The 26,863-nt window shown below is 31.0% G+C and overlaps 1 protein-coding gene across 1 annotated transcript in view; it reads left to right on the forward strand.

Annotated features, from left to right (window-relative positions):
- The window catches only part of Eys (eyes shut homolog), a 1,581,889-nt gene that overhangs the window by 473,507 nt on the left and 1,081,519 nt on the right, over window positions 1-26,863 (forward strand). Inside the window, 1 exon segment of the mRNA XM_071613805.1 lies at window positions 3,445-3,561. Coding sequence (XP_071469906.1) covers window positions 3,445-3,561 — 117 coding nt within the window.

Here is a 26,863-nt window from a genome sequence, read left to right on the forward strand (position 1 = left end):
AGAGTATCCTATGTTGTGCTGACCTAGTTTGATGGGACTTTGAAGGGACATGCAGCAGCTTTTCTGTTGACCATGAAGGAGTGTGGTCATGCTACAAAGGGATGAGTCAAAGGCCTCAGAACAGCTTCTGAATGCTGAGAGACATCCTTGTTTGGCACCTAACAAGAAAAATAGATACCTAAGTCCTACAGGAAGAATGAAATAAAAGCTGCTACTACTACACTGATTTTGAACAACTCCCAATCCTAAATGAGATCATAGCCCCAGTCAATACCTTGATTTCAGCCTGGTAAACCCAAACAGAGCATATAAGTATCTGATATTTGCACACTTAAACAAGGAAACTATAAAGTGATACAATGATATCATTTAATGCCACTAAATATCAGCCTATGAAGTAGATGCCATTAGCACTTTATATATATATATAAATTTTCTGGAGGATTATAGAATTGTTATTTTTTATGCAGCAATATAAAACTTATAACAATAGATAATGAACAACAAAAAGATGGTTTTCACAACTTAAACACACTCTAACTTCAAAATTCATATTCATAATTGTACTACCCTTCTTACTTTGTGATACTTGTTCCCAGTAATAGACATTTACCATATTTGTTGATCTGAAAAACTAAATTACAATAGAGTTCATTGAATTTTTACCATTAAATTGGGGGCTTTGTCTCTTTTGTCTCACTGGCTATTGAATTCAATATATTGGACCCAGGTCATCTTTTATTGTCTTTATCTTTATTGTCTCCTTCTTATCTGCATATTATCAATTTGGAGAAAGTGCTTTGTATGCATTTTTCAGTAAGCATAATGACTACTCTGTAACAGAAGATAAAAATCACGAGGATCTAATTTTCCAAATTGTGCAAACCTTTATTCTTTTTGATAAATATGTTTTAAATACATTTTCCTCCTCTACCAAAAGTGGCTTAAAAATATTATCATATTTTATAAATTCACAGTCTGGTTTAAAAATAGTATTTTACCTTAAGTCATTATTCAACATTGCTGAAATTAACTTGTTAATGCTTCATGAAAAAAACACTTTTAAAAAGAATTTCAAAATTTAAAATATGCTTCTAACACAAGTAGGGTACTGATGAGTAGACATAGTTGAACTCTGGGTTGTTTCTATTTTATACTCTTTCTTGTTTCCATCAACATTCATTTATTTAATGTTTTAAAATATCTAAAAATATATTTTCTTTATTCTTTCATGTTTCCACTTTGTACAGATTCCATCATATTTACAGATCACTACTATAATATCTAATACTTTAATGATAAGTATACCCTGAAATTATGATAATTTTCTATTAATTATTAAATACAAAATGCCAAAATTATTAACTTTTATGAAATAAACATATTTAATGAGAAAGAAATATAACTGTTTTTTGATTCTCTGTATTAGAGATACAGTAAAATTAAAACCAGTAATTTTTTTTTGTGCTTTTGTCTTTAAAAAAGTGATTCATACCTATTAAAAAGTGAAATTTCAGATTAGAACTAAAGAGACATGATTTGCCCATCAGAATTTATTCCTGTTCTGCCCAGTCTATTCTGTTCTGGTCTCCACTGCTGAATGAGGCAGTTTTCCCCAGTTTCAGAGTCAGCATTCTCTTTTATGTTGAAGAAGAGTGTCTACTACAAATAGCATGATGATAAAATTTTATCATTGCATTCAATATTTGCATATGTGCTCTTTTAGCATTTACCAAAAGTAAGCCAAACACAACTCATGAAATCTGAGGTACCTTACTCAGGGAATAAGAGCAATGTATGGAGCACAAAACATGTGAAATTGATGCAAAACCCCAGCAAATCATGAAAACTAGTTTCTACTTTGAGTGGAAATTAATACACATTGAGTGGATAATTAATACACATTGCAGGAATGAAGCCCAGTGTTGACATTAGTGTGTCTTCATATCCCAGCTTTTCAGCTACTTATATAGCATTGAAAACCATATGGCCCCAGTAAGCCAAAACAGGGCACCAAATGAAACTTACATATTTGAATTATCCTAATTTAGGTGCACCATACATAAAGCATGCATTTTTTTTTGTTCTTCTGATAATATGATGTTTCACTAAGTTTAAAATAAATTTGTTGTCTATAATGAGTAAAAGTAATAGACTCCATTTGAAATCCGAGTACTAATTGTAGTCTTTACATTATGTTGCTTATTTTGTTTTATTTATTTATTTTTTGTTTATTCAACCAACATAACTTAAGCATGTATCCTGGAAATTTCCAAGACACTGAGATGTATTAAACTAAGTCTCATTCTCTAATCTCGTGGAACTCTCGCTCCTCATATACCTGTTTATAACTGTATAGGCTTTATTCACAAATGGAGAGACTGTGTTGATGTCATCTAGCATTGCTCCTTGCAATATAAATGCAAGTGTGTAATTCAGCTTTTCTAGATATCACATTAAAAGAAATTTAAAAGCAGGTAAAATTAGGTTTAATAATATTTTTGTTTCAAAATGTTTATCCTAACTATTGCTATTTTTACAGGTAAGTAAAAAGGTTGTAAATGTCATACTTGCCATTAGTTTTATTCATAGTGAATTTTCAAAATCCAACGTATATATATATTTTATTTAGGGCATATATCAGTACTAGCCATTTTCAATGCTCTCTAACCACTTAAATCTAGTTGCTACTTCTACTGAAAACTGAAGATGTAGATAACAACTATCATTGATTTTGGCATTTTTCATAATACTTTCTTTAGACTCTCTAAACATAAATGCCTGAATTCTAATTTATCACAAAGATGTATTCTTCAAAGTATTTTTTATTTAGTAACTAACTATTGCTCTTCAGTAATTTGAGGTTTTTTTTTGTTTACCTAACACAGGAAAAACAAGACCTTTGTAATGTGAATAATATTGTTTTACATGAACTCTTTGTGTGAAATGTCATGCAAAATTTTACATTTTAATTTACTATTATTACTGAAATTTATGTTACTTATTTGTCAGTAATATTATGAATATATTCAGAAGGCTCACTTTTTGTACTTTTATTTTTTTAACTTGTGATCTAGTTGCTAAGCTGCAAAAATATTTCTTTAGTTTTGTTCATGTTAGTAACAATCACTTTAATAATATACTACTTTTTTAAAAAAATTAGCAAGATGATAGTTATATATTGTGGTCATGATGTACAAAATGTTAATGTTATATAGATTGTATTGACAAACTACAATATTTTATTGAATTATATATAAAGCAATGTGGTTCCCATAAATTTTCATTGGAGTAAAAATCATTTGGGGAGAGAATAGATGTTTTATTAAAACTGAAAACAAGATTACAAATTGCCAGAGACATCAGAATAGCTAAGAGTGATGACTGGATGATAGGTAAAATAACAATAAATAACAGTTTTATAATTTTCATACTCTCTTAGAGCTGCCATGCATGCCTGTCTGATTGGGAAGGAACTTTTTGTGAACAAGAAACCAATGAGTGCAAAAAGAATCCTTGCAAGAACAATTCCACCTGTACTGACCTTTACAAAAGCTATCGGTGAGTAATATATTTTTAGTTTTCTTCATGAAATTACTTGGACTGCTGAATGTCCTTGGGATGCATCCAGATACTATTTTCACTTTTCCATTTAATTAAAAGAACCATCCAAAGATGAAGAGTCATTTCTTGATGTGACAGTGTCACATTAGCTTGAAATTTGCAAATACCAAAGTCCAGATGTCAAATCAGCAAAGGAATAAACAAATTTAGCTTGGAAAGGCAATTTGCAGATGTGGGCATGTAACAGATGCATTTATTTCTTCAAAGTGTGTTTTTTCATCTCAGTGCTGTTGTGGACCATTCACACAATATGACTAGGAAGGAATGGGTCAATTGAATTAAAATATTCAGTCTGTTACCCAGATATTATCAGGAGTCTGTATTATTTTAGTAAAATTAGTGCCAAGTTTTACAACATAAATGATCACTGTGTTCTATAGTTGAATATTATTCAATACTAACAATTGACAAACAAATATATTGCATTGTTATTTAACTTGTACTTCTTGATTCATTCAGTAAATATCAGATCTCTCAAGTGTATGCAAGATCACAAGTATTATAATCAGAATGCTTTACTTCTAGTCATGGAGGCAAAAGAAAATAATAGATATAACAGAAAATAATATTATCATTAAATATAAATATACTCAAATGATTATTTTCCAGGGATTAATCAAAACAATCACAACATGTCCTGGGAAATAACTAATACACTTCCTTTTGCCCTATGATTACAGTTCAGAATTCTGGATTATACTAATTATTTAAAGATTTTCAAAATTTGTCCCTCAATTTTGGTGACTAAAGTAGAATATAAGATTAAGAATGTCAACAGTAGGCAATTTACTTTATTAGAACAAAATTCTTACATAATTTACAATAGTTGGGTTGAAATTTTGAAGATAACAATAAATAAATAATTAATTTGGGTAACATGGAGACCCACAATACTGATAGATGATACTAATTTAAAATGTAGAAAAATATAAAAATCCAGAGCTATTTTTGTGACATTATCAATTACTAAAAATGGTATATCACTGCAAATTGATAATAATAGACTCTCTGTCTAGTATTAGGAGAAATAACCAGTTTTTTGATGGACAACAAACAAAAAATGTCACATTTATCTATATTTGATTTTCTTAAATAATTCTATGAATTATAATTCCTAATATATTTAAATTTTACAGTATTTCCTTCATCAAGATGCTGATATGTATTTTTTAGCCTGTAGTTCTTTAATTCCCAAAGATCATGTATCACAGGGCATTGGTGATGTAGACAGTCACCAAACACACGCAGGAGCAAACCTGTGGAGGGGGAAGTCAGCAATGTAATGCACTGCAATGAGGAAAAAGGCACACCCGTCTTTACCCATGGCAATCTTACACACAGGTGCTAGAAAGAATTATAAGTTTGATCCTGTTATATACTTTGGGGGCAGGGTTTAAGAAGTGAGACTTCATTCTGGATAGGAGCTTGTTAGAAATTGAGCAAAATTCTATTATGTCTGAGTTCACAAAACTTACCTGGAAGGATAGAAGACAAGAGGGGATAAAAGCCTAGTTTTCTTAAAGAGGGGGAATTTCTCATGCTAGCTACAATGGAGGAATATTCTGGTTGTAATTTTACATTTGAATGATGTGTATGATGTGATCACTCTGCAGATATGATTATGATCTAGTCTACTTTCTGTTAGGATCCATTGGGGTCATAGAGTGGCCTTGTCTGTTGAAATGTTCAACAGGAGAATACCAAGATCCCCTGTGAACCTAGTTTATAGTAGCTTACCAGCTCCCTGGTATCAGGAGATGTTTTCACTCCCAAAATAATGCAGTCTCAATATATATGTGAAATTATCTACCTATCTTATCTATCTGCCTACCTATCCTATGAATCATACAGAGAATAGGGCTGCCAACATTTGTATAATCAATAATTAGTCTTTAACTTTTGATTTCCCCAAAACTTAACCTGGAGCCTGCTCTGGACTAGAAGTCCCATCAGTAAAAATAGATAACAGACATTGTATGTTGTATGTATCATATTGCAAAAAATATCCAAGAATGGTGAAAGATCACTTTTAAACTGTGATACTCAATTTACTGGAGAGACAAACTACTCATACCAAGATGATTATTATCACACAGTGTTTTAAGTGGCAGTTCCCAACACTGGAGCTCACCAACTAGCAACAAGAAGTAAGGATTAAATTATTACAGTAGTAAAATATGCGGAACAGTTCATTTTATGCAGTATGATTTAATACTGCATCATTTTGTTTTTATTTCTTTACTATGAATGGTGCCATGTTGTGCTGTATGTGCTTAAAATTTGATAAACTTTAACTTTTTAAATAAATTTGTGCATAGAGATTGTAGTATATTACAAAATACTCTTCTATACAGAGTTTTTTTCATTCATGACATATCTACATTTGTTTAATTTTTTGATATTTCCAGTCTGTATGGTTTATCTGCAAGGTTTTTCAAATTGCTACAACTCTCATAAAAATTATTCACATATAAGTGGACCCCACACAATTCAAACTTGAGTAAAAAAATGGGTGTGTGTATGTATGAAGAATTCAACACTTATCTTAGTCCACTTATTTGTTCAAAAATAGATTTTTCTAAAAACGTGCATCAAACAAAATGAGAACACTCAAATATTCATTTATTATCTAATGTGGAAGTGCTTTTATTTAAATAAAAATATTGCACTTAATACAGAGGTATTAAGAATTGTAAATAAGACAAGCAACAAAATAGGGCTTAATTAAAATATGCTTTATTTTAATATTCATGAGGCATAATCAGTCTTTCTAGATGACTCTGACACCACTAATTGTGAACTCCTAATGACTTAAATTTATAAATGTGTCAGAAGACTTTGTCACTTAAATTAGCACAAAGTGTCATAGTCATTTTATCATTCTTGAGATTTTTGAGAGATTGCTGGTTTATATCTAAGATATTAACTTGCATTTGGGGTAGGGCATAAAAATAAGTCTAGGGTCAAGTAATCTTTCTGATTGTGATTCTATTTGTGATTTTAAAGATCATGTATTATTATTAATGTTATACTCACATTAGCTTTACCAGGATGCAGGAAGAAAATAGCATTCACTAGATGTGCTATCAATTTATATACTATGTATGTTATATATGACATCTTCTTATTTATGAATTCTCTTACTAATTTATATTTTTATAACTTTGAGAAATAATTTGCGTATCATATTTGACATTTTTGAAGTGTACAATGCAACAGATTTTAGTATATTCATGGAACATTTCAACTATTACCACCATCTAATTTTAGAATGTTTTCACTCCTGAAAAATCTATGCCCATTTGCAGTACCTCCCCATTATCCCAGAGCCTTGAAACCACTGATACACTTTCTGTCTCTGTAGATTCATCAATTTTTGAAAATTCATTTTAACAGAATGATAAATCTTTTGTGACTGGTATATTTAGCATAATATTTTGAATTTTTATGTTGAACCAAATGTTTGTTCTTCATTCTCTTTTTAATTGCCAAATATTTCATTGTATGGTGATTCCACATTGTTTGTTCTTCACGTTATGGACATATGAATTGTTCCTTGTTTTGACTCTAATGAATATGCCATAAACATTCATGTGCACATATGTGTATGGAAATGTATCTTCAATTCTTTGAGTATACATCCAGTAGTGGAATTGCTGTAACACCTGACAATGCTATGGTTAACTTTTACTAAAACTGCCAAACTATCTTCTGAAGTAAATATACTACTTTACAGTTTCTCCAGCAATGCATTAGAGTTATAAATCCACCACATCTAGCCATTCCTTATATGGTTTTATCTTAACAGTTCCAGTTGCTGTGAAGGGGTATCTCATGTTGTGTTTGTTTTGCATTTTCTTAAAGACTAATGAGGGTGATCATCTTAATATGTGCTTTCTGGCTATGTGAATCTTTAGACCCTTAGCTTGAAAATTCAGTTATCTTTTTTTTTTATTTTGAGTTTGTAAGAACATTTTTTAATATACTTTGTATACAACTACATTATCAGATATTATTTGTAAATAGTTTCTTTAATTTTGATAAAGACTAATTGATATGTTTTCTTATGTCACTTTTGCTTTCAGTGTCATCTTTAGGAAACTTTTCCCTAATCTAAAGTTATAAGGATTGCTAAAACTCTATTTTCTTCAAGAAATTTTATACTTTAAACTCTTATATTTAAGGATAATCAATTTTTAATTAGTTAATTTTTGTGTGAAGTGTAAGGTAAGGGTCTAATATTATTTTTCTGCATGCTGATATTCAGACTCTTGAGAATTTCAGCATGCAGAAAAATGAAAAGCTTTTTGTTGCTGTGACCAAAATACCTGAAAACAACAGCTTAGAAGAAGAAAAGTTTATTAGGATTCACAATTTCAAAAGTTCAATCCATGATCAGTTACTCAATTGCTCTGGGCTTTTGCTGAGGCAGAACATAAAGGTGGAAATGCATGGCAGAAGAAAGCTTCTCAGTTCGTGGCAACTATGAAGCAGAAAAAAATGGGTGAGGAGCTAGGAATCAAATATAACCCCAAAGCCATCCCCAGTGACTGACTTCCCCAAGCCACGGCTTACATGCCTAGTTACCATTTAGTAGAATAGTCTGCCAAATTAGTAATCCAGCTAATGGACTAATCCATTGAGTGGGTTACACTACTCGTAATCTAGCCATTTCAGCTTTGAATATTCCTGCATTGTCTCTTACATGAACTTTCAGGGTTGCCTCATCCAAACCATAAGAGAAGACTATTCCTTTCATATTCATTTTTCTTGTTATCTTTAACTAGGAATCAATCAAAAAATGAGGGTTTATATCTGGAATTTCAAATCTATTCTATTGCCCTGTCTCTTCTTATCCTTGTACCATATTTTCTTATCCTAGATTTAAGTATTTTGAAATCAGAAGTATGTATCAAATATATTTTTTCTACTTTAAAAATTTGGGGCAATGGTGGAAATTTTGATTTTTCATGTGAATTTTATTATCAATTTGTCATTTTCTGAAAATAGGTAGGATTTTGATAGAGCTTGCATTGAATATGGAGATCATTTTGGAAAGGATTGGCATGTTTATAATAATGTCTTCAATGTATATTCACAGAATGTCTTTCAACTTCGTTATGAATCATTTGATATATTTCATTCATATTTTCTAGAATTTAATGTACAGAGATTACCTGATTGGTAGTCTGTTATTTACATTATAGAGGCATAATTTGACAGTTTTGAGCATGGGATTGGCTGAGGGATAATCTACTGTGATTGAAGAGTATACTCAGTTTATAATCTGCTTGCACATCAAGCTAGGTTGTAGCTCATTATATATGGAGGCCTATTTTGCCCTATTCATCATTCAAGATGAATTCCTACAATAGTAGGAAAATTTATTTCAGAGGCTAATGTAGAAAAGTTCATTTTAATTCAATATATAATGAATCACGTTTGCTGCCCATAAAAGAGACTCTATATCTTGATCTTAGTTTGACTCCCATATCATTAAAATTTGAGCTCATTGAATTTATTCTACTTGAACTTTGTAACCATCATGGGTGTGTATATTAATATTTTTCTAAAATTTGGAATTTTTTAATATTATTTCTTCAAATGATTTATGTTTCTTCTCCATTATGATTCTCATACATAAATGTCAATGTATATGTTGTGATAGCATCTCACAGATATTTGAAATTCAGGTTATACTTTCTTTTTTAATTTTTTTTTTCTTTTCTTTCTGATCCTCAGGAACAATAACATTAACAGACTTATCTTCAAGTTGACATTTTTTTCTACCAAATTAAATGTTATGTCCATATAGAAAGGTTCTTTATTTCAGTTTTTGTACTTTTTGGCTCTAATTTCTATTTTTTATAACTGCTACCATTATTAATATTAACTTTCAAAATATCAACCTCATTCTTTGATTAATTATTTATATGATTCTATCTTTGACATATTTATTATATCAGTATATTTCTCACAATAATCAAATATCCAGGTCTCCTCATGGATAATTTTTATTGACTTTTTATTTCTGTATATAAGCCATATTTCTCTTTGTATGCCACTTAATTTTTAATGAAAACTTGAAATTTTAAATAACCTAATGTGGAAAATCAAATCATATTCTGCTCCTTCCCAATTGTTATTGTTTTAGTATGTTATTTCTACTTCTTTCTCTTTTTCTATTTTAGTGTTTTGCTATAATATTTGACAGTCATATGAGGTTATCAAAGTCTCTCATTGCCAAATTTAGTGGTAAGCTAAGATACACGATTTGGCAGAGATTTTCTTAAATTCTTTGAACTAATAAGTCTTTCAGACTTAGGGACTTTGCGTCGGTGTGTGTGTGTGTGTGTGTGTGTGTGTGTGTGTGTGTGTTGATGCAGGCCTTCAACATTCTGTCAGTTTAAAATTCTACATTTTTTTTTTTTTTGTGGGGATGACTGGGTATTGAACTCAGGGACACTTAACCACGGAACCACATCCTCAGCCCTATTTTGTATTTTATTTAGAGACAGGGTCTCATTGAGTCTCTTAGCTCCTTGCAGTTGCTGAGGCTGGCTTTGAACTTGTGATCCTCCTGTCTCAGTCTCTTGAGCCGCTAGGATTACAGACATGCTGGTCACCATGCCTGACAAAACTACATTTTTTGCCTGCACAAAATCTCAAGTTTGGTCAGAGATCAAAGACTAGGGCCTTTTCATATCTTTCCTAGACTTGTGCATTGCCTTTCATGCTGTGATGTTTTCTACTTTCCAAGGATATTTAGCTTTCAAAGAACTGTAAATACATCTCTCTCCCTAGATTTTATAAGTGTAAAAGTTGGCCTCTAGTTACCCTCAGTTGGAACCATTATTGCAAGGATGTGCAATATTAAACAATTGCCACTGACTATTTTAACACATTTCTAGAAATGGAGCTTTTTTGAACACAGGGAGTTTTGTATTAGATCATATTAAATCAATTCCAGGGAATGGAGTTCTTTAGAGACCAATTCCCTGGGAAGGGACTTTTGGTGAGTGCAATGCCTATACTCTCTCTTCCAGTATCTATTCCAGGATGCTGGTTTCACAACCCGCCCTAATTATAATGTTGGCTTTCAAGTTCATTGCAGAGATGAAAAGAGTAAGATGGGACTAATGCAAAGGAAACCATTACAAAGGTGATTTTACTTATGTGATTCAGCCATTTTTCTTAAATAAACACGAAGATTGTTGCAAACCTTTAGTTTCATGTCCAGAATATGGAAAAAGCATATTTTGACTATGTTTGCCAGTGTTCTGGATTCTTCTGTGGAAAGGAATATTTTTCAGAAGTTCTTCCGCTGTTACAGAAGTGATTCTACACTTATATTTCTCATATTGGGATAGACAAAGAAAGATAAGAGAAAGACAGGAAGAAGAGAGACCAGGTAAGTCATAGAATCATAAATTTTGAATATAATTTTTTTTCTATCTCTGAAAGTTGTTGTGGTTGATCACTAGCCAGTTCATATTTTCAAACTTCCTCTTTCCTCCTCTGGAAAGTTTAATTAATAATAGCAATGTAGGATTATGACAGTAAATTTATAAGTAAATTTTTTTTGTCCACAAATTATTTAACTCAGTTTTTCATATATGGTATACTCTAAACAACACACATTTTCTTATCCCTAACCTTTATCTTTTTTTTCATATATACATATGAATATTTTATATATTTAAATATAATATATGTATATAAATGAATATAGCTAGAATGCCATATTATAAATGATGAATCCTTCTAATTATGTGAATATTAACTCATTCCATTTTACATATGTATATGTACAGCAAATAAAGAACATTAAAAAGAGATTAATTACTCCATTCTAATTAAGAGTTTACTTAGTTAAGTTTTAGAGCTCTCTACAACTTTCTCACAAATTTCCGAGCAAAAATGTCAGAAGTGTCAGTAAAGAACAGAGTGAATATTATACTTAATTTTATGAAAGCAGATTCTAAAAGAGCCTATTATAAATTGCAAAGAAGATCCTTAAACATCATACTATTTGAAGACAATAAAATTATGTACATAAAAACGCTTAAAGTGGCATATTTTAATATATCAAGTGAGACTTGAATTTCATTAATCTTATGATTGTATTCTTTAATAAGAAAAAATTTAGGAAAATAATCATCAGCTAGGATACTAAATCTCTTTAGGTGATCTATGTGTCGTAAGTTACCAAACTACTTAACATGTGCTCAACTCTCTAAACAACTGGAGTTAACACAGTTTAGTGTTTACACAGTTTCAAGACATTAAAAAGCAAATTGGGCTAGGGATGTAATTTGAATGCTGAGTGCAACCTGCCTTCTGCTATTCCTGGCACGGTTTAGAATTTAACTGCCTTCTTTATTTCTGATTTTTCTTCCCCCAAAGCAGAGTCAACAGCTTTAGCTACAGATGGGGCTCTGTATGGCAGTTATTGGACCCAGATGCCACACTCTGGAGCATGTTTTGCCAACAGCATCTGGCTCCTTTTCTGCCTGTGTAATTGACATTCATGTTGCTGCTTGGCCTGCTTTTTCTTATGGACACGACAAAGAAGACTTTCAGACAGGGTTAATGTTTGCTGCCGGTTGACTCTAAGATATTATTTTTTCTTTTTCTCAGTACTTATAAAAAAATTGACTAGATGCCTCACATTATGAAGCACTAGGCATTTAAACTTCATGTTTCTTTTAAGAAACATTTTAATGATTATAATAACTGAAAAGGTAAAAATTTCATAAATAAAAAAACCTATGCTTATTTGTACTTCACATATATGGAATAAAATTATGAAAATTCTGGTGTGTTAGTAATTTTCTTTGTGCTATTTATTTATTTTTGCTGAATTTGTATATAAAACCCCTAAGTGCTAATATAAAAGTAACATCAAAATAAGCTTTTAATTCAGGCAACAGCAATGTATGGCATAATACTTAGCTTTAAAAATTGAAAGATTTTTTTTTCCTTTAAAAAAGCAGAGTTTTTGAAAATTATATATGAGTGTTTTTATTTAATCCCTTTTAAGATTACTGCACCATGTATTAAATTATATACATAACATTATGGTCACAAGGCAATTTTAAACATTTTGCAATTACAACCTATTATTTGAGGATTTGATTTTAAATGCCTCTCTACATCAGTAAGTTTGTTTAATTGTGGAATACATTCCTATAAGGGAAATTGCCTGTTTAAAATATATCTGCACCCAAGATTTGAACAACTTTAAGCAAACTATCTTTTGTACAGACTTATTATTGCATCCACACAAGCAATGAATGAGACTGCATAGCAGAAATGTGGTTTATATAATTTTATAATAGAATAAATCTCTGAGGTTTTATTTATGGCCAGTTAATATGTTAGTCAACTGAGGCATAGATATTTTCAGAATTTTAAGCAAAAATAACAGAATTAGAAAGTGGTGAATATAACCATCAGAACAAGGTCTCCAAGACTCAAAATCTGTGATTTAACATCACAAAGAAGCAAGATCTGGTCTTGTTTACAACAGAAAATAAAAATATATGTTTTCAAAAAACAAAAGAGAAAAGAACTCTACCACATTCTAGGAGGGCAGTGTTACTCTGATATCAAAGCCAGAAAAAAGCAAAAAGAAATGCTAAAACAAGAACTATACTCCAATATCTTTGAACCTAGATGCAAACATTTTTTTCTTTTTATTTTTTTTAATTTAATTTGTTATATACGACAACAGAATGTATTACAGTTTATATTACACATATAGAGCACAATTTTTTCATATTTCAGGTTGTGCACAAAGTAGATTCCTTCATGTCTTCATACATGGATTTAGGGTAATGATGACTGTCATATTCCAGCATCTTTCCTACCCCTATGCCCCCTTCCATCCCACCCTCCCCTTTTCCCCTTTGCCTTAGCTAGAGTTCATTGAATCCTCCCATCCCCCATACCCTTGTACCATGTTATGGATCAGCATCCTTAAATCAGAGAAATCATTTGGCATTTGGATTTTTGTAATTAGCTAATTTCATTTAGCGTTACATCCTCCATCTCCAACCATTTACCTGCAAATGCCATGATTTTATTGTCTTTTAATGCTGAATAATATTCAATTATGTATATAAACCACATTTTCTTTATCCATGCATCTACTGAAGGGCATCTAGTTTGGTTCCACAGTTTAGCTAATGTGAATTGTGCTGCTATAAACATGGATGTGGCTGTGTCCCTGTAGTATGCTGTTTTTAAGTCCTTTGGGTTATAGACCGAGGAGAGGAATAGCTGGGTCAAATGGTGGCTCCATTCCCAGTTTTCCAAGAATTCTTCATACTACTTTCCATTTTGGCTGCACCAATTGATGAAAATATTTTTAAGAAAATACTAGCAAATTGAATCCAATAAGCACATTAGAAATGATACTCACCACGAAAGATCACAAGTACTAGCTAAGATGGAGAGAAAGAAAACCCTTGTATACTGTTTGTAAGAATATAAATTAGTTCAACCATTGTGGAAAACTGTACGAAAATTCTTCAAAACTTAAAAATAGATCTTCTATAAGATCCAGCAACCCCATAATAAGTTATATATCCAAAATAAATGATATCTTATGTTAAAGAGACTTTCAAGTTCATTGTAGCACTATTCACAATAGCCAAAAAGTTGAAATGAAATATCTGTCCATCTAATAATGAAAGGATGAAGAAAATGTGGTAGGCCTATACAATGGGATACTATTCATTCCTTAAAAAATAATTAAAACAATAACTTATAGAATAAGGATTAAACTGGAGATCATTATTTTGAGTGAAATAAATCAGGCACAGAAAGACAAATACTGCATGAACTCCTATGTGGAATCTAAAATAGTTGATTTCATAGAAATAAAAGGTATAGAATGATGATTATCAAAAGATGGATAGAGTTAAAGGAAGGGAGGTTTGGGGAATTGTGAGCAGTGCATATTAAAATTACAGTTCTGGGTTACTATTACACGGTATGCTAGTTATAGATAATATGTAATGTAACTTTAAATTTGAAAATCTGGAAGAAGGGATTTTGAAAGTTTTCACCACAAAGAAATGATAAATATTTTAGATAAGTATGTTTAACCTCTTTAAACATTATGCAGTATGTACATGTTTTGAGTATTACATGGTATCCCATTAATAAATATAATTCTTGTGTTTTTGTTTATCACATAGGAAAATAAAAGTTAAAGTAAGGAATAATGCAAAAATAACATCTAGAAACAGGAATAAAAAATAAGTAAATATATTGTCACCACCATTCCTCATTTTCCATTGGAGAGCAGGTGCCAGTATATTTCTAATGAATTTGTGAATGAATAAATAAAACTTACCCTTTCTCAATGGAAAAGTCACATAGTTTAATTTTTATCAGAAATGAATAATTCAAGACTCATGTACACCTTCTTTAACAGATGAATAAATTCAAGACAAATTACAATTTTATAAATAAGCCTTAGAATGCACTGATTGAGTAACTTCAGGTTCATTAGCAATTGTACAAAGAAAGGGAAGGAGAAATCATGCTGTCTTGCAGTACCACTTTTGCATATGTGTGAAGCGATGTAATATTATTTGAATATATTGGTAGGATAAATTATTTTAAAAACATGTTTTGAATGAAAAACAAGAAGCTGGTTTTCAATGAAGCTGTGTTGAAGAGCAAAAGAGAGACAGTTTTATCAGGAACCTGGATGTTTTTCATAGATATAATTGCTGGTTGCATCATGCTAAATGAAATAAGCTAGTATGAGAAAGTCAGGGGTCATTTGTCTTCTCTCAAATGTGTAAGCTAGAGAGAAAAATAGGAAAAAAATAAATTACATAAAAATAGAAGAGAGATCAGTAGAAGAAATGAATGGGATTGAGAAAGGAGAGGGCCTGAGGAATGAAATGACCAAATTATGTGAAGATGTAAATTTATAATAATTAATTCCACTTTTATGTGTAATTATGAGACACAAATTTAAAAACATATAAAAATTAGCTCTGTACTCTCCACATCACTTTATTTTGGCAATCTTTTGTATTCCTTTATTCAGCTGCATCCCCCTAACCTCTCACTCTCCTTTCTCTTAGTGTTTTGCTGTGAACATGTCCAAATTTCCCTTTTTTATAAGGACCTTGCTCAGATTACAGCCACCCTAATAAATTGACTTTAATTTGATTACTGCAATAAAAACCTTCTTTTAGTTTTTAATAAGTTGTTATTTTTAATTACACATATTTATGTGGTGCATTGACCAATTCAGGATAGTTACATCTCCATCTTCTAAACATTTAACATTTTTTGATTAACACATAATTATACATTTTTGGGGGTATAGTGCGTTGCTTCAATTCATGCATATAATGTCTATTGGTCAAATCAAGATAATCACATTCCATCTCCTCATCATTATTCTATGTTTGGAACTTGGAGTTCCTTTCTTCTAGTTTTTTATTAAATTTATAACAGGCTATTTAGAACTATTATAATTACCCCCTCTACACCAGAGAACACCGGAACTTACTGAATGTATCTTAACTCTGTTTTGGCATCTGTTATCCATATTGTGAAAGAGGTCATCTTGTAAGGTCTGGAAGGATAATATTTAACTTATCACAACCACTGATGTATTAGGAGTGCAGATATTAAAATGTTTCTTGTGACTATGGCAGCCCACAATTTTATTATTTAACATAGCTATACTAAAATCCTTTAAATTTTGTTCTCAAAATTCTGTAGAATCATATTTAAAGATTACTTTTATGACTTACAACTAGAGTTAGAAAAGAATTGCTGTTAGATCATCTCATTATTTTATATTGAATCATAGAACCAAGTTTAGAATGAAAGGTAAGCCAATACTTCAAAATATTGGCAGAGGAACTGACTTCCTGAAGAAGATTCTTAAAGCACAAGCAATAAAATAAAAATCAATAAATGGGATGGCATCAAACAAAACAAAACATTTCTTCCCACCAAAAGAAGCAATCAAGAGTGTGAAGAGAGAACCTACAGAATGGGAGAGAATCTTTGCCACCTGAACCTCAGATAGAACATTAATTTGTGGAATATACAAAGAACTCAAAAAGCTTAACACTAAACAAACAAACAAACAAACAAACAAAAAAACAAATATCAATCAACAATGGACAAAGGAACTGAACAGACCCTGCTCAAAAGAAGAAATACAAGTGATTAGCAAATTCAAGATCTCTAGCAATCAGAGAAATGCAAATTAAAACTGCAGTGAGATTTTATCTCGTTCCAGTCAGACTGGCAGTTATCAAGAATACAAGTAACAACAAATATTGGTAAGGATGTGGAGAAAAGTGAATGGCCATACATTGCTTGTGCAAATTGGTACAACCTCTCTGGAAAGCAGAATGGAGATTCCTCAAAAAGCTATAAATGGAACCACTATTTTACCCAGTTATCCCACTCCTTGACATATCACCAAAAGACTTAAAATCATCTTCCTACAGTGACACAGCCACATCAATGATTATAGCAGCACAATTCATAATAATTACACTATGGAACCAACCTAGAATATGAACAACAGATGATTGGACAAAAAAACTGTGGCATATAGACGCAATGGAATATTACTGATCCATAAAGAAGCATGAACTTATGACATTTGCCAGTAAATAGATGGACCTGGACAATATCATGTAAGTGAAATCCAGTCCCAACTAAACAAAGGTCATTTTTTTTTTTTTTTTTTTTTTTTGCTGATATGTGAAAGCTAAGTGACAATAAAGGAAGGTTGGAAGGGAAGAATAGAAGTTCAGTAGACTAGACAAAGGGAATGAAAGGGAGGGGAGATAGACATGGGAAAGACAGAAGAATAAAACTAACATAATTTTCCTATGTACACATGAAATTACCTAAGCGAACGCCACCATTGTGCCCATCCACAGGAACGGGGTCCTAATTTGAATGAGATATATCCTATGCTTGTAAAATATGATCCAATGTGGATTCTAGTGTCATGTATAACTAGGAAGAGCCAATAAAATAAAATTTTAAAACAGTTATTTTTTATTATTTATCAATTGAAAATAGTTACATAATATTAAAGTTAGAAAGTGTTAAGTCTCAGAAGAATGGATTTTATTTGCTGCTTTTTTAGCATTTGCCTTAAATGATGTTGACTTGTTTTTATGCAGAGTCATAAAACTGGTAAATTTTAAGAAAATGCAAAAACATATGGTGACAAAATGAAACAAAAGTGATCCAGACACATTCAGAAAGGATTCATTAGATATAAATTGAAAATCTTTGGTCACTTTTTGCAACAGATTAAATATTGCATATGAGGACAATGCCTATTACTTTCACAAACACAAAATACAAACTTTAGAATATGGTATTTTCAGAAATAATATTTTTTTATTGAGCAGTTGAAGAAAGCTAATAACCAGTTTTAAATAGAGGGAAAGAATGTAAGTGATAATGTTCTCAGTGTAAAACCTGTATTTTCTTTTTTCTGAAAGGTGATTAATCAGAATCTGATGTTGCATTCTTAAATAAAAGGTAAAATCATGCACATTGGGCTCTGCTTTTTTTTTTTAAATTTTCTAAGTTTTTCCTCTTGTTTCTTTTTTTTCCTATCTTATGGGGAGGACAATGTTTTAAGAGAAAGTGCCCTTCAAAAGTCATTAATTTTTTTTAAAGATGCTTGAAATTGTGGTTACATATAATAAAGTACAAAGTATACACAAATAACTACAGAGATTTTACTGTAAATACCAGCAAAATACACGTGTGTGTGTGTGTGTGTGTGTGTGTGTATTCCATCAATCCCCAAATCTTCTATATTTATAGTTTATTCTATCTTTCTTGCTCTGGCTCTTTGATTGTATTTTTTAGATTTTTGCTTTTATAATGATTTCCAAGTAAACAGTTCACAAAACACCAATGCATTCCTTTTTCAACCAGAAAAATATTTGTGTAAATGGAAATGATTTATATATTATGTTCATATTAACAAAGTGTTTACACAAACAAGCTTTTTAATGTGACTATTATCATAATTGTGGCCAGATGCTATACTGATACAATTTCTATTAAGTGAATACCACAAAATTATACAGATTAGTTGTTTTTCCAAATGAGATGTTATTAGCAGAAGTAATGATAGAATTTAGGACATATTTCTCTGTTTCTCTGGAATTTTCTCTTTTCCTTTTTCCCAGTGCTGAGATCATACCCAGAGGCCTCATCCTGCTAAGTAAGTGCTCTTCCCCTGGGCTCTGTTCAGAGTTTTTAAGAAGTACCTAAATTATTTCAATTATTTTAATTTTTACCTTCCATTATTTACCAATTCAGAAATGAAATACGTTTTCAATGCTTTGCTTTTTCTTATATTTGGAAGTCTTCATATAAATGTAATGATGAAAACTTTTACATTTATTATTCTAAGTTGTTTCAATAAAAAAATTGATCCTGTAAATAAATTGATAACATTTTATATTGTCTTTCTGAGTAAATAAAATTTGTTATTAATACTTTAGGAATATTTCTTATGAGATGACTTTTTCCCCTTAGATCAATGAAAATATTCAAGTGGCTTTAACCACATGTAATTTCAACTTTCCAAATCAGTACTATTTATCATCCAAAATATACATGAACACACTGAATATCAAGGTCATGAACATCCCCAAGACTGGTATCCTAGTTAGAATAAGATACATTCCATATTTGTATAAATATATCAAATGAGGTTCTACTGTCACATATAACTTAAAAAAGAATAAATAAAAAGAAGAAAAATATAAATAAAAATTGTACATATTAATCATATGTACATTTCCTGAATATACCTTGTAATATTATATATACATATATTCTAGTCTGAAAATAAGATCTTGACAAAGACTACCTTCAGTCTATAAAGAAAACATAACCCTACATTCTTGATGCCTAGGAGAACATTAAAATACTTAACATACATTAAAAATAGTGATTTATCTAGTTAATTTCTTTTCACATATTTTTTTGCTAAATAATTTTTGTATATTTCAAATGCACCTCTGAGACTGATAAGTTTCCAAAATGATAAGACAAAATAGGCTTTCACAAAAATTGAGAAATTGAGCTAGACATATAGCTCAGTGGTATTACACCTACTCAGCATGTGTGATGCCCTGGTTCAATCCAGTATTAAATAATAGTGATAATAATAAAATAAGGGAAAGGAAAGAAATCTATTACATACTTCTCCTAGATCTGTGCCTCAAGCCTATTATTCGAGCTAATACTTTTTTTTTCCATAAAGTTACCATGTTACATTATGCTTTCAATTTTCATGCAGAATCAGCTTAAGAGATGGACCTTTCAACATTTCTATATCTGTTGCAAAGTCATATTGGAAGACATGGTCCATTAGTTTTCCAATGTCCTGTATTAAAAGATCCATGAATAAAACTCTTCCTTGACTTCAGAGTCCAGAAATATCCCTTTGCATAAGAAAACACACACTTTATTTTGTTCAGAAATTATAATATGTTAAACTAAATACTCATTGTATTTGGTCTTCATTATCAAAGTTATTCACAATTAACACTGCCCATATTTCAGCAATTCTTTACAGGTACTTACCTTTTAAAGCTCACTATTCCCCTTTTTTTCAAAGATTTTAAACCTTGTTGTTTAATTTTCCAGGCACAAGGCTATATTTGTAGTTTTAAGTCATTTGTAGTATTTTGAGAAGTTAGGAAATCAATGGGGGGTGAATACTGTACATAATACAGAATATTGAAAGGCTAATATTTCCTATATTACATTATTTATTTATTTATTATTTTTTTGGGTGGTGCTAGGGATTGAACCCAGGATCTTGTGCATGCTAGGAAAGCGTTCTACCAACTGAGCTATATACCCAGCCTATATTACTTTATTATTCACTGTAGATCAGGACTTTTGTGGTATTATGTCAGACCTTTAGACCTTGCTTTATGTAATGCTATTGTTTTATTTTTTTATTTTATATATATTTTTAAATTTTTTATTGTTGGCTGTTCAAAACATTACATAGTTCTTGATATATCATATTTCACACTTTGATTCAAGTGGGTTATGAGCTCCCATTTTTACCCCATGTACAGATTGCAGAATCACATCAGTTACACATCCATTGATTTACATATTGCCATACTAGTGTCTGTTGTGTTCTGCTGCCTTTCCTATCCTCTACTATCCCCCCTCCCCTCCCCTCCTCTCCCCTCTTCTCTCTCTGCCCCCTCTACTGACATTCATTTGTCCCCCTTGTATTATTTTTCCCTTTCCCCTCACTTCCTCTTGTATGTACTTTTGTATAACTCTGAGGGTCTCCTTCCATTTCCATGCAATTTCCCTTCTCTCTCCCTTTCCCTCCCACCTATCATCCCTGTTTAATGTTAATCTTCTTCTCATGCTATTGTTTTAGTATGTAGAGAAGCTTAAGCAATAACAAATATACATGATTCTCACATTATTTTTAATAGAAATCAATTAACTATGAAAAAAATACAACTAATTTTTGGATAATTATATATTATCTATAGTAATTATCTAATTTCTATCACCAACCTTTGTACTGTTCTCACCATACACAGCAAGGCGTCCCCAAAATTTCTTTCCTTCCCTCTCTTTTTTCTTCTTTCTTTCCTTTTTTCTTTCTCTTTTTTTCCTTTCTCTTTTTTCTATCTTCATTATTCCTTCAGCCTAGAATATCACATTCTTATTCTCAACCTTACCTTCTACAGCAATAAACATTGGAAATCAGTTTAAAATGTTCCATAGAAAACCTCTTTAATTCCTAATCCTGATATTCTCTTATTTTTATGTTATCAAAATTTATAAATGACATATTATTTTATCTACTTTTAAATTTAAATTTTATTTTAACTGACAACTGCTAATTCATGGAATACAATGTCATATTTTCATACATATTTACATTATTGAATGATTAGATCAAGCTAGTTAACAAATCCATTACCCCCCAAACTTATTTTTTTGTGGTTAGAACATTTAAAATATAATTTTTGTTGAAATATATATTATTATTTTTACAGTCACCATTTCATTCAATAAGTCAGTAAAACTCATTTCACTCTTTCTAGCTAAAACTTCAAATCCTTTGACTAATACACTTCACTTTTTCTATCCAACCTCCTTCTGCTTCTGGTAGCTACTCTTCGGCTCTCTGCTTCAATAAGTTCAACTTTTTTAGATTACACGTTAGTAAGATCATGTGGTATATTTCTTTCTGTTTTTATTTCATTTAGCAAAAAGCATTCAAGTTCATTCATGTGGTTGGAAGTGACAGATTTCCTTTCTTTATAAAACTGAGTGGTATTTCATCATGTGTTTGTATGTGTGCAAAGGTGCTCTATGCCATTGTGGCATGACTGTACATAAGGTATCTGCATACTTCAAGACACCTGGTCAGGACTTATGAAAAAGTAAATCAATGAATATTCATTAAATTAATATTATGATGAACAAAAGTGCACATTCCTATCCATTTAAGAAAATTCCAGGTTGGCATGATATTTTTTGATAGTTACTGAACTTGTTCTATTTGTCACCCACTTGCTTGTTTTATAATGCTTCTGGGCCTTTTCTTTTTCTTTTTCTTTCTTTTTTTCAATCAATAGAATTTTTATCAACAAATTTTAGGGATGGAAAATTAATGTTGTTGACTTCTTTTAAATTATGAATTTAATACCATTTTTTTTCATTTAGAGAAATAGACCCCTTGAGAAGGAGAATATTTCTCTGAGTAGCCTATCTCCACTATTAAAATTAAATTATTTTACTGTCTTGAGTTGGAGTTGTGGCTCATTGGTAAAACACTCGCCTATCACAGGTGAGGACCTGGGTTTGATCTTCAGCACCACATAAAAAATAAATAAATGAAATAAAGGTATTGTGTCCAACTACAACTAAAAATGAATATTAAAAAATATATCTTACTGTCTCTATTGTTTATCCTTTTACAGAATATCATTTAGTTGGAATGATACATTATGTAGATATTTTTTTCCCATACTGTCTTCCTTCACTTGGTACAATGCACTGTACCAAATAAATGTGTAGCTTTATTTTACCACTGAACAATATTCTACTGAACAGATATAGCAAAATAAAAAAGTCCTTTTATCCATTGAAGGACATCTTGATTTAACCAGTTTTCAGAAATAATGAATAGACTACTATAACATCTTCACATATGTTTTATGTGGACATGTGTTCATCTCATTTAGGTATCTACATAAAAGCTAGATTTCTGGGTTGTATGTTTCATCTATATTTAGTTTTGTAAGGAATTATTAAATTGTCTTCCAAAGTGAATGCACCATTTTACATCCCTACAAACAATGAATTAAAACTTCTATTGCTGCTAATTCCCATCACCATTTGTTCAGTTTGCTGTTCTGAATTTTATCCATTCTATGTGTATATTGGTAACTTACTTTGTTTTATTTTCAATTCCCAATGGCATGTGAATTTGAGCATCTTTTCACATGCTTATATGCCATCTGTGTCTTTCCTTTTGGTGAAATGTCTTTGCTAATTTATCCATTTTTATATTGAGTTCTTTCCATTTGTTAAGTTTTATGAGCCCTTTGGAGACTCAGGAGGCTGAGGCAGAAAGATTACAAGATCAGTTTCAACCTGAGCAATTTAGGGAGACCCTGTTTCAAAATAAAAAGAGCTTCAGATGTAGCTCAGTGTGGTAGGGCACCCCTGGGCTCAATCCCCAGTACCACAAACAAACAAACAAAAAAGCCACTTTGGAATATTATTTTTAATTCAAGTTATCTCCTAGAACTAACCAGTTTACATTTTAAGTATAAATCTACTAACCTGATTGAAACCCTACCCTATTTTAGATATTTTTTGAGCAAGTTGGGGTTATCATTAAAGATCTGTCTCTTAAACTAAAATGAGTTGTTCTTTTTCCAATCTTGTTTTGAAATAGTATAAATATAGTCCCAAATAAATTATTTTGTACAAAAATTTATAAATATTAATTTTCTTGGCTCAATATTCCTATCCCTAATTTTATTCCCAAGCATTCCTAAAGACTCTTATTAAAAAAACAAACAAATAAAAACCACTTTTTTTTTTTTTTTTTTTTTAGGCTTCAGCTAAATTCAGGTGACTATAGAGCTCTCTAATAATGGAAACTTTAGTATTTCTCATCAGCAGGCCAGTGTGTCTTCAGACATTGTTATGCTGGAACTGAAATTCAATCTCACTTGCTAATGCCAGCATGCCAGCACATTATTATGTTAAAATTCATTAAGATTCACTTTGGAAGACATCAGAAGTGAATGTTTTTCTTAAATACACTGAAGAAGGGATATCTGTGATTTTTATATGTCAGTGAGTTTATTAAAAAATAAAGGCTTATTGTGTCATACGCCTGTAATCCCAGTGGCTCAGGAGGCTGAGAGGCAGGAGGTTTCAAGTTTAAAGTCAGCCTTAGCACCTTAGTGAGGGCCTAAGCAATTTAGGAGAACTTTTCTCTAAATAAAGTACAAAAAAGGGCTGGGGATGGGGCTCAGTGGTTAAGCTAGATTTCTGGATTGAACCCTAGGTTCAATACTCAGTAACACACACACACACACACACACACACACACACACACACACAAAGACTTATGATGAATGTAAAAATTAAAAACACACACACACAAACCATGCATCATTGTATGTTATTTAAAGAGGGATGCTAAACCTTTAAAGGTAGAGATTGTTTTGGAATAAACAAGGAAAATATGATTTGACAGGGATTAATAAAGAAATTCAGATACTTTGGGAACACATTGCTTTTTAATAATGATGACATAAACTGAGTAATGATATGATCAAATGTCAAAAAGTGATCAGACAAAACTAGTGCTACTGTATGTAATATCTAAAATGACCAAGATTATTACATAAAATTTAGGATTGTAGACATATTTATATTTCAAGCAGTAAAATGTCAATAGAAATAAGTGGATATGAACCAAATTATGTATTTTTATATGGAAAAACTGTGTTAATTTCATACACATAGTCCTCCTTTCAATCTGCCAAACTAAACTACCAGATTTTTTTCTTTTTCTTTTTATACTGGGGATAGAACCCAGCATTACTTTACTACTGAACAACATCCCAAGGCCTTTTATTTTTTAAAAATTTTGAGACAGGATCACAATAAATTGCTGAGGCTGGCTTTGGACTTGTGATCCTCCCACCTCAGCCCCTTGAGTAGCTTTCATTACAAGCATGTATTAATGACCCTCTTTATGTGAATGTATGTACACATCTGTGTGTGTGTATATATACGTGTGTATGTGTATATATATATACATACACATATAATATGTGTATATATAATATATATATATAATGCATATTAATAATATATATAATATACAATGTGTGTATATATATACACATATAATATGTATATATATACAGTACAATATATTTATACTTTTATATATTTACATATATATAATTTGACAGTGAAAGATAAAGTGAGTTTCAACTGTAATTATGAAAAAGTATGATTTAAACTGCTTTGACTAATATCAAAAACAGCAACTCATTTTCCTGGAAGTTCAGAGATAAAGAGGACTGCTAGAGTAGAAAAATAAGCCCATTTCTCCTAGGTACCCTTAGTTCTTTCACGTCTTCTGTGCTGAATGTGCCCTCAAAACGCACTGTGGCAGAGTGAAATCAAACATTCAGGCTTCACCCTCATTTGACTGACCATGCAGTATAATGAAAGAGAGTATCATTTTTGGAGCCTGCTTCATTAGGATGAGAAAGAGCATTTCTCCCAAGATCCCAGCAAATGTCATAACTCTGACTTGAGGTATCAAATGTTCATGCCAAGTAAATACCATTTAGGCCTTTGTTCCTTAACCAGACCCTGCAGGAAGATTAATAAACAGGGCTACACCCTGAAACCACTTTGAGAAATGCTAAGAAATATGTTCCACCCTGAGAGACTCATATTTAATCTGTCTTAGATGCAGTCTGAAATTTAGGAATTTTATAAACTAGTGAAAGATTCAGGTTGCCCGCAAATTTGAAATTCACTGTCTTTGAACAATCAGATGCACCCCTGGAATGAAGTGTGTGCATAAGATCAACTTCTACTTAACATAAAATACAGGAAAGGGAAGCCACCTGAATGAAATCAGTTAAATAAGGAAATGGGCAAAGGTGAATGGGTACAATGTTAAAATACAACCATACTGCCTGTCTAGTTGTACCTTAACATATTTTTAATCTGAAGCTAAAAAGACTGTGAGGGAAAAATCAAGTTATTTATTGAGAGTTTAAAAGGACATGAAAATATAATAAATGATGTTAAATCAGATTCTAAAATGTTGTATTGATTCATGTATAAAAATAGGAAAAACAAGGAAGCATACAAAAATTCCTATAAAAGTTTCCTATATCTGTTCTCTCTGGTAATAAAAATTTTATGGATATAATAAAACTGGGAAAATAGTGAGCTACTATTGTCATAAAAGTTAGAGAATTTGTTTATTTCAATTAAAATTAGCATAATAACGAATGTTAGAACACACATTATCTTTAACAAAATTCATATATTATCTGGCCTCAATGGCAAATGTGCAACATAGAGACATCAAATAATTTTATTAAAATGAGAATGAGTGGGAAAAGAATAAACATTTTATTTTACTTATTATTAAAAATAGCATATTAATTAGACACTAAACAAATTTCTAAGGAAGCAGGATCTAAACACATAAGATTTAATGAGAAGAAAATAACAGGAAAGCTAAAAACTAAGGGAACTTATCCTGAGTGATCAATTGGACAACAGTTTAAATTCTTTGGACAACCAAAGAATGAATATGAGAGTTAGCCTGTAAACCTCTGTACCTCCAAAGTTTGCAGACCTCACAAGGTGACCCTCTAGTAGTAATAAAAATTTTTAAAAATTACTAAATATTCTGAAGTTTCACACCAAATAGAGCAAAGACATAAATACAGTAGTAGTAGTAGATTTTGTATTGAACCTTGTTGAATTTTAAACATTTCCTTCAGAAAACCTGGAGGAAAAAAATTAAATGCAACCATGTATTATTCCAACTTGGAGTTCCTTTTACTTCTTGAGCACTATGAAACAGTGTATATTGATTGTTAACGTATGCATGACTGGCACTCAAAACGAAACACCAATA

Source organism: Marmota flaviventris, chromosome 6, assembly GCF_047511675.1.
Source record: "Marmota flaviventris isolate mMarFla1 chromosome 6, mMarFla1.hap1, whole genome shotgun sequence".
Taxonomy (NCBI): domain Eukaryota; kingdom Metazoa; phylum Chordata; class Mammalia; order Rodentia; family Sciuridae; genus Marmota; species Marmota flaviventris.